Below are 8,463 nucleotides of genomic sequence, written 5' to 3' on the forward strand. Positions count from 1 at the left end.
GAATGGCTTTGAGCCACGAGGTGAGCTAACTGTTTAGAAGGCACTCTACGTGTGGTTACAGTTGCATGCTTTACACCACCCTCTTGTGTTTGGCACTACTGCCATCTCTTCATGTCCTTCTTGGTGACCTCTCTGGTGTCTGGATGCTCCTCCTGGATCTACGGCTGATGCCATCAAGTTACATCTGTTTCCCTCTTCCCCAGCAGCACAGGCACAGAGGTGAACAAAACGATGGCGTTTGGGTGTTGCTGCTGAACTGAGAGGTGCAGCACACCTTGGATTTCACAGAGCTGGTTTTCTCAGGATGATCCCATCATTTAGTCAGTTGTCCACGATGAAACTGTCTGGCTTACCAACATGCAGCTGACCTAACCAGCTCCTCCTGGTCACCTGGGAGTCATCTTGACCTTCAGTGTCTCTGATGACCACCACATACAGCTTCTTACGCAACTACATGAGTATATGTTGAGGAAGCTGCAGGTTCTGAGTCTTTGGACTTCAGGTACTTCACTGTCCTGAGGCTTTTTGTCTTGGTTTTTGTTAGGTTGAGTGATTAGGGATGAAGAGGTGGGGGAGGAGGTTTTGCCATCGTCCTGACAACTGTGTTTTCCACTTCTGGTGGTGGTGCCCTGCAGCGTGTGGCAGCAAGCAGCGTGGCTCCCCAGCACGGCCGGGGCAGAGGCTCGAGCGGGTTGGAAAAGGCAGAGGAGGGTGAGGATTTGCAGTGATCCAGTGGTCCTAAGGAGCAGTGCAGCTCTGGCTTGCTGCTCTTCAGAGAACCTTCCTAAAGGTGAGGGACAGCTGTGTAATTACTGCCAGACACCAGGACTGCCAACTCCTGGATGGACATCTCCTTGTTGAGGTAACTGTTGTACTGAGCCATGGTTAGCCTGCCGCTCTTCAGGGCGTCCTCGATGGAGAACTCCCTGCCAGACTTCCTGTCCAGGATCACAGATGATTCCCCGTTGGGGCCCTTTATTGAGATCTCCTCCCAGTCACATTCCTGACTCTTCAGCTTGACAAACAGGCTCCACTCGATGAGGCCAAACACGTGAGCTTCCTCTGGAGACATTTCTTTTCCCGTGTCGGGGTCGATGACCACGATGGAGCGCCTCAGGTGGTTCTCCCTCTGTTCCCTCTTGATGGCCACCGTCTTGAGGCGGTTCTGGAGCTGCTCGATCTCCGCGTCTTTTTCCCTGGATAACTGCTTCAGATCATCTAACTCTCTTTCTAGAGCTTGGAATCTGGAGTCCAGGTTTATTCCACTGTCCATGTGGGTCATATTTCTCAAATCCCGGGCTTCTGTTGCGGTGAGTTCAATCTCTGATTGCAGTCTCCTTGTTTCCATCAGCAGGTTCTGTTTCTCAAGGTGTAGTTTGTGGTTTTCCTCCCTCAGTAAGTCGAGCTCCTTGGACGACTTGGAGTTGTTGAATTCCACCTCAGACAGCCTGGTTTCCAGGCGGTTTATATCTGCATCTAGCTCCCTCTTACGCCTACTTTCTTCCTCCAGATTGCTCTTCAGCTTTTGAATTTCATACTCAGTGTCTCCTTTGTCCACTTGGACACTCTCTGAAAAGACCACTTTCTCTTTGACCTCCATCTTCTCCAAAGAATGGAGCTTCTTCCTTAGGGCTTCTAGTTCAGTTTGCAGGAATTGTCTCCGGTGCTTCTCTTCTTCCAGCTCCAGCTTGAGGAGGGAGTGCTCCTTCTCTTGCTGGGGATCTTGCTGAAGGATCACTTTCTGTTTCACAGTCACTCGTTCTGTTGTCTCCCTCTCCTGTTCTTCCAACTCGTTCAACCTAATCTTCAGCCTCTGCACCTCCAGCTCAGCCTCTCTGCGGGCCTGTCTCTCCTTCTCAAGTTCTTCCAGCTGACGCTCCAGCTCAGACCTCCTCCTCTGCAGCTTGCGGAGCTCTTCACGGAGGCCATCAATCTGCTTCAGCTCGCTCTCAATGCTCTGGGAGAAAGAGTTGACTTCAGCTTTCAAGGCAGGATCTTGCTCATACTTCACTACTTCTTGTTGGACCACTTTCTCCTTCACCTGGGACAGCTCTTCCTCCTTCTGTCTTACTTTTTCCTCTTGGAGTATCCGCTCCCTCTCCAGGTCAATGTGTTTCATCTGCTCATCTGCCAGCTGCACTCTCAGCGACTCCACCTCCTCTCTGGTCTTGGGGTCTTCCCGAAACTGCAGAATTTCTTGAACGACTTCCTTGGTATGCACTTGAGGTTTGGTATCTTTCAAAGCTTGGATCTCTTGTTTCAGCTGGTAGATCTCCAGGTCGGCTCTTTCAATCACTCCTGTCCTCTCTATGATTTCCTCCCGGAGCCGCTGCAGCTCCTTTTCAGTTTCTGGATCATTCTTGTACTTAATGACCTCCTTAATGACTTCTTTGACTTCTACCAGTGGCCCTCTGTTCCTCAGAGCAGCCAGCTCATTCTGGCAGCTCTTCAGCTGTTCATCACCGCCTCGGTATCTCCTCTCCTGCTCTACCAGCTCCAAACGAAGGTTGGCAACTTCATTCTCAGCCTTGGGGTCTGGGCGCACAATCTCACGCACTTTCTCCTGGACGACCACCTTGGCGTTTTCCTCCTCCAGCAGCTGGATCTTCCTGAGCAGCTCAGCCTTTTCCCTCTCGTTTGAACGACCCTTGGACTTCTCATCTTCGTACTGCCGCCGGAGCTCGTTCACCTCCCTCTCGATGGCGAGGTCCTTCTCCACCTTCAGCACCTCCTTGACGGTGATTTTGCCCTCGGCGATGGCCCGTTCCTTCTCAAGGCGTTTGAGCTTCTCCTGGAGGAAGCTGAGCTCCTCCTCGTGCTTCTGCCGAAGGGCGCTCTCCCTCTGCTTGTTCTCCTGCAACATCCGGAATTCCATCTCCAGCTGGGGGTCGTTCTGCAGCTTCAGCACCTCCTTCTCCATCACCTTCTCCTGCTCTTTGTTCTTCTCGCTGGACAGCACGGCGATTTGTTGGCGTAACAGGACGACTTCGTTCTCTCTGGTTCCTTCCTGCCTCCTGAGCTCCTCCAGCTCTTCTTTGAGCTTCAGGATCTCATCAGCCTGGGCCTTGTCCTGCTCGATGCGCAGGACCTCCTTCACGACGTACTCCTGCCCTCCTTCCCTCTTCTCGTGCTCCAGGACACGCAGCCTGATCTTGAGGGCCTCCAGCTCATCCTGGAGCACCTGGTTCTTGCGCTGCTCCTCTGCCAGGCTCTGCTGCAGTTTGTGGAAGCTCTCCTCCAGCTGAGGGTCAGGCACTTTCTTCAGCAGTTCCTTCTTGATGACAGTTTCTTGAGGCTTCTGGTTTTGCAGGTGGACAATGTTGTTCTGAATGGCTTTGATCTCTGCTTCAAGCTGCTGCCGACGCTGAGTCTCATCCTCAAGCTCTTTCTTCAACCTCCAGACTTCTTCTACGGGCCTTAAAGACTTTTTGGTCTGGAGAAAGTCTTGTGTCACTTGAACCTCTGGTTGCTGTTGTTGAAAAAAGAAGGTGTAATCAAGAAAACCCCAAATAATCACACTTTTGGTGTTTACTTTCAATGCCCCATGTGACAAAGCTACAGGAGGATGTTGAGTTTGGTTACGCTAATTGTGGACACTAATTGTGGCCTGGGTTTGGCAAAAGAAGGGTTAAAAATGATAAGGAGCTTCCAAGCGTGCGTGGGAGGTGGGGCTGGGAAACACCAAGGAGTTGTCTTATCTGATTTAAGTGTCTGCTGATGGATAGTTTTGGAGGCCTGAAACACCAGCTGGGTTTGTTTCCAGTTCAACGTGTCATGGCAAAGGCGCACGTGTGTGTCACCGTGTTGGTGGCCACGTGTCCTTGCAGCCCAGAGAGCCAACCCTGTCCTGCTGCATCACCAGCAGCGTGGCCAGCAGGGGCTGGGAGGGGATTGTCCTCTACTCTGCTCTCATGAGGCTCCACCTGGAGAGCTGTGTGCAGTTCTGGAGCCCCCAGTACAAGAAGGACATGGAGCTCTTGGAAAAAGTCCAGAGAAGGGCCACCAAGATGCTCCAAGGGCTGGAGCAGCTCTGCTCTGGAGCCAGGCTGGGAGAGTTGGGGTGTTCAGCCTGGAGAAGAGAAGGCTCCAGGGAGACCTTAGAGCACCTTCCAGGGCCTGAAGGGGCTCCAGGAAAGCTGGGGAGGGACTTGGGACAAGGGCAGGGAGGGAGAGGACAAGGGGGAATGGATGAAAACTGGAAGGGGGGAGATTGAGGTTGGAGATGAGGAGGGAATTCTTTGGTGTGAGGGTGGTGAGAGCCTGGCCCAGGTTGCCCAGGGAAGCTGTGGCTGCCCCATCCCTGGCAGTGTTGAAGGGCAGGTTGGATGGGGCTTGGAGCAGCCTGGGCTGGTGGGAGGTGTCCCTGCCCATGCAAAGGGTTGGATCTGGGTGATCTTTAAGGTCCCTTCCAACCCAACCCATTCCATGATTATTTCCACGATGTCCCCACAGTGTCACGTTGCTCCTGGTGGTCACTCACCTGCCTCAGGAGGCTCTGAGCAAACTCCAGGTTCTGCAGCCTCTGTTTGTTCACAGCACTCACTTCGGTGAACTTGGCTGCCAGAGCAGCTTCCTACAGAACAAAAATGCCTTGAGAAGAGGTGGTGGAACCAGGGATGGCTTGGTCAAGACTTGCTGAATGGAAATAACAGACCCTAAAGAGGTAACCTGGGGTGCTCTTCCCAAAACCACCTACACAGGTGACCTGCCAAGCTTTGGGGGAGGAAGTGATTCTCATGCACACACAGTCATGGTCCTACCATGGGTTTCCTACTGCAGATATGCAGCTGAGGAGGAACAAGGTGGACATTTCTGGCTGCCCTTAACAGCAGGATGAACTTGAGGCACTGCAGAAATAAGCAGTTTGTGGCCTGCTCCCTCTCTGAGGATTTCTATCTAGCACGTGGTCTTCTTCTCACTCTCCATTTGAAAGTCTGGAGAGGGGAAAAACTTCCAGATTTTTTGCTTTTCTCCCCTTTCTTTCCCCTCCTTTCAGAAAGTGCTACATCCAGTGGTTTTTCCCCTCTCCTCCTGACCAGCCCAACCCAAAACTATTGATGGGTTAAGAATGATGAAAAATCCCTTCCTCCCCTGCAGTCCCCTCTGGGACCAAGGTCACCAACAGTAAATGTCACTGTCTGTAAAATTCCCATTGGTCCCAAAAGCTGCCCTCTGCTGTAGCTTGCTGTGGACCACCCCTTCTTTACCTCCTCTTTGACCTTCATAGCTGGAGACTGGAGCCTGGGCTTCTTGCTCGTGTACCCGTTACGGCCGTTCTCCAGGTCCAGGATGGACCTTAGCTTCTCAGCTTCCAACTCATAGTCCTGTGGGAAGAAGTTTCCAGGAGGAAAGTGAGATGACTGGGTCCCCTTCATGCACAAGGTCCCTCCTAAATCCTGGCTTTTTAATGATTTCTTCTCTTGAGCTGTGTTTTAGGTGAGTTGCTGAGGTTGGTGGGACCTGGAGCACTGTGGACAGGACCTCCCAGCAGGTTCTGAGTTGTGTACTGCCCTGTGACCATAATGGCACAGGTGGAGGTGTGTGCTGGCCATGCTAGAGGCCACAGAATGTCTCCACCAGAGCAGATATCATCTGGTTTTAGCTCATCAGTTGGCTGAGCAAGGGCACTAGGCTTTCTTTAGGTGGCTCCTTGTAGAATGTAGGTGATTCTGCCCCTCTGCTCTGGTGAGACCTCACCTACAGTGCTGCATCCAGCTCTGGAGCTTTCAGCACTGGGAAGACATGGACCTGTTGGAGCTGGTCCAGAGAAGGCCACAAGAATGACCTAAAGGCTGAAGCACCTCTCCTGTGAGGACAGACAGAGTTAAGGTTGTTCAGCCTGGAGAACAGAAGGTTCCAGGGAGACCTTATTGCAGCCTTCAATACTTAAAGGGGTCTATAAGAAAGATGGGGACAGACTTTAGCAGGGCCTGTAGTGGCAGGACAAGGGGTGATGGTTTCAAATTAAAAGAGAGAACATTCAAAAGAGATATAAGAACGAAATGTTCTGTGCTGAGAGTGGTGAGACACTGGCCCAGGCTGCCCAGAGAGGTGGGAGATGCCCCCATCCCTGGAAACATTCAAGGCCAGTTGGATGGGGCTCTGGCCAACCTGATCTAGTTGATGTCCCTGCTGACTGCAAGGTGGTTGGACTAGATGACCTGGAAAGGTCCCTTCAAACCCAAACTGTTCTGTGTTTGAAGTTCTCCCCCCAGCAGAACTGCAGTCCTTACCTTCACAGCCTGCTGGTACTGCTGAGCTGTGGCCGAGACCTTCTGCACCTCCTGTTCCTTGCTTGCAATGTCACTGAGGAGCACCTGGCAGGCACAGAGATACATGGCAGAGGGAACACAAACCCTGGCACATCCTTCAGCCTTTTGGAAGGTTGCCATTGAAATTACAACACCAAGAATTCCACCCTCCTCGAGCTGCCCTGCTGTGTGTAAACAAGGCACAGGCTGGACCATGTACAGAGTGAAAATAAAACCAGCTAATGAATACTTCTATTTTTCTACTCCATGTTCAGGAGCTACCCAAGTTCTATTCCTTATCTTTCAATGTTGTTCTTTCTCCCTTCCCTGTGGAGCCCTCAGGGAATTACCAGTTGGTTCTTTAGCTTGGTTTCCACTTGCTGGATGTTGTCAGTCTCCTGGGGCTCATAGTTGGGGATGTTGCAGAGGAACTGGTTGACTTTGTCGTAGTTGGTGCGGTAGTTGGAGTAGGCACTTCCAGCTTTCTGCAGGGTCTGTGTTCTGGGGGTGGGGGGGGGAAATCAGCTCAGCTTCAGTACTGTCACATCCCTCTTGTCTTCTGCAAACACTTCTTAACCCATCCCCTCTTGCCCTGCTCCCTAGAGACACAGAGTTGAGCCAGAGTTGTTCTCTTGCCCAAGTCCCCATCTCTGTTGCAAGAGCCCTTCATCCTACAGGCTGCCCAGATCTACCCATGCCAGGAACCTCTCTCTCTTCCTTCTTACACCTCCCTTGAAGCCCTTCTGCAGCTCCTCATTCCCATGATGATGTTATGCCTCTTCTAGCTTCAGTTCCAACTTCATTCCAGCTCTCCAGGCTGGTCTAGTCCTAGCTAGGTCCCACCCTCTGTCTTACCTGTGGTCAATTTGCTTGCTGAGGTTGTTGAAGCGCTGGTTGAGTTTGTAGAGCTCTGCTTCCTGCCTTTCAATGTCAGGACAGTGCTCCTGGAACTTGCTGGCCAAGGCACTGGAGCATGTCTTGGTCCTTTGCAGGTTCTGCTCTGCTTCATTGAGCAGGAACCTCTTGGACTGGAGCTCAGTGCCCATGGCCTGTGGAAAAAAAAAAAAGCAGGAGAGGAGGATTTATCCAGGGTTGCACACATGCCAGGTTTTAGTCACTGATCTCCATCAACTGCTGAGGATGCCAAGGAGCTGCAGTACTGCTACAAGTTGTGGAGAAAAGCTAGGAAGAGGCTTGCATGGCAAGCAGAGCCATCTGCCAGACCTGAGAAAACCACCTCCTGCTCCCCTCTGCACCAGGTGACCTTTGAAAGCAAGTATCCCAAGTGCAAAGCATTCAGTGCTCCTCACGTGAGCCTTAGGTCCTGCTCTGCCACTGCAACAGCTCCAGAAAGAGCTGTGAAGGCTTCTGCTAGTCTGAATTTGAGGACTTGGTGGAAGAGCTGGAGAAGGATGTGAAATCCTGGCCTAGCCAGTCCTTGGCCTTTCTCTAGCAGAAGCATTGCCCCTTTTGGTCAGTAGCTTTTCCTAGTGACAGCTGTTCTCAAAGCCTTGCTAGGTCCATCTCTTTCAAGCCCCAGGCCTCTGCCTTGCTTTTCCCAGACCATTTTCTCCTTCACTTCTCCATTTGTCCTTTCATCCCATCACAGGTATTCAACTGGCAGTTGAGTTGTGGCTGGGGAATGGGAATGGTTTGTGTTTCACGTTGGTGGAGATCACTGCGGTTAGAGTGAGGTTCTCTAGCACCCACCCCTCTGCCAACTGCCTCAAGCTTGGCAGCTGAGCTGTGGTGCCCCCAGCTTGTGGTGCCCCCAGCTCTCTATGGGAAGCATGTCAACGGGGGGGGGGAAAATCTGGCTGAAGACAAGACTCACCAGCAGCTCTTCTCTCTTACGATCCACCACCCGCAGGTCCTCTGGGACCGTGTCATCTGTGACCAGTTTGTTTTCATAGGTAGATAGCAGGTCTCGGCCTTGTTGGAGGCTCCTCTCGAGGTGTGTGGCCACCTCAACTCTGTATGGACACGAGAGGAAAGGTGTTGGAGCCTGCCTGCCCCTATCTCCTGCAGTATCCTACGATGTGAGCCATGACTTACTTCTCCTGGGCCGCGCTGAGCAGCTGGACCACGCGGTCGTACTTCTTGTTGGTGTTCTCCACCTTGTTCTTCACCAAGGTGGCACTGCCAGTGTTGGGCACGGACTCAATGAAGACTTCACACTCCTGGATCTTCCTCATTTTCTCAGGTTCAATGC

General features: G+C 52.1%; 1 protein-coding gene across 1 annotated transcript in view; it reads right to left on the bottom strand.

The window, feature by feature from the left end:
• Nucleotides 1–784: 784 nt before the first annotated feature.
• The window catches only part of PPL (periplakin), a 76,003-nt gene continuing 68,324 nt past the window's right edge, over nucleotides 785–8,463 (bottom strand). Inside the window, exons 16-23 of the mRNA XM_009995447.1 lie at nucleotides 8,307–8,461; nucleotides 8,086–8,224; nucleotides 7,107–7,300; nucleotides 6,602–6,752; nucleotides 6,234–6,317; nucleotides 5,208–5,324; nucleotides 4,481–4,573; nucleotides 785–3,469 (exon numbers count right to left, since the gene is read on the bottom strand). Of these exons, the coding sequence (XP_009993749.1) occupies nucleotides 785–3,469; nucleotides 4,481–4,573; nucleotides 5,208–5,324; nucleotides 6,234–6,317; nucleotides 6,602–6,752; nucleotides 7,107–7,300; nucleotides 8,086–8,224; nucleotides 8,307–8,461 (3,618 nt within the window). The remainder of the gene's footprint in view (nucleotides 3,470–4,480; nucleotides 4,574–5,207; nucleotides 5,325–6,233; nucleotides 6,318–6,601; nucleotides 6,753–7,106; nucleotides 7,301–8,085; nucleotides 8,225–8,306; nucleotides 8,462–8,463) is intronic.

The sequence above is a fragment of the Chaetura pelagica genome, unplaced genomic scaffold, assembly GCF_000747805.2.
Source record: "Chaetura pelagica isolate M959 unplaced genomic scaffold, ChaPel_1.0 scaffold64, whole genome shotgun sequence".
NCBI classification, from domain to species: Eukaryota; Metazoa; Chordata; class Aves; order Apodiformes; family Apodidae; genus Chaetura; species Chaetura pelagica.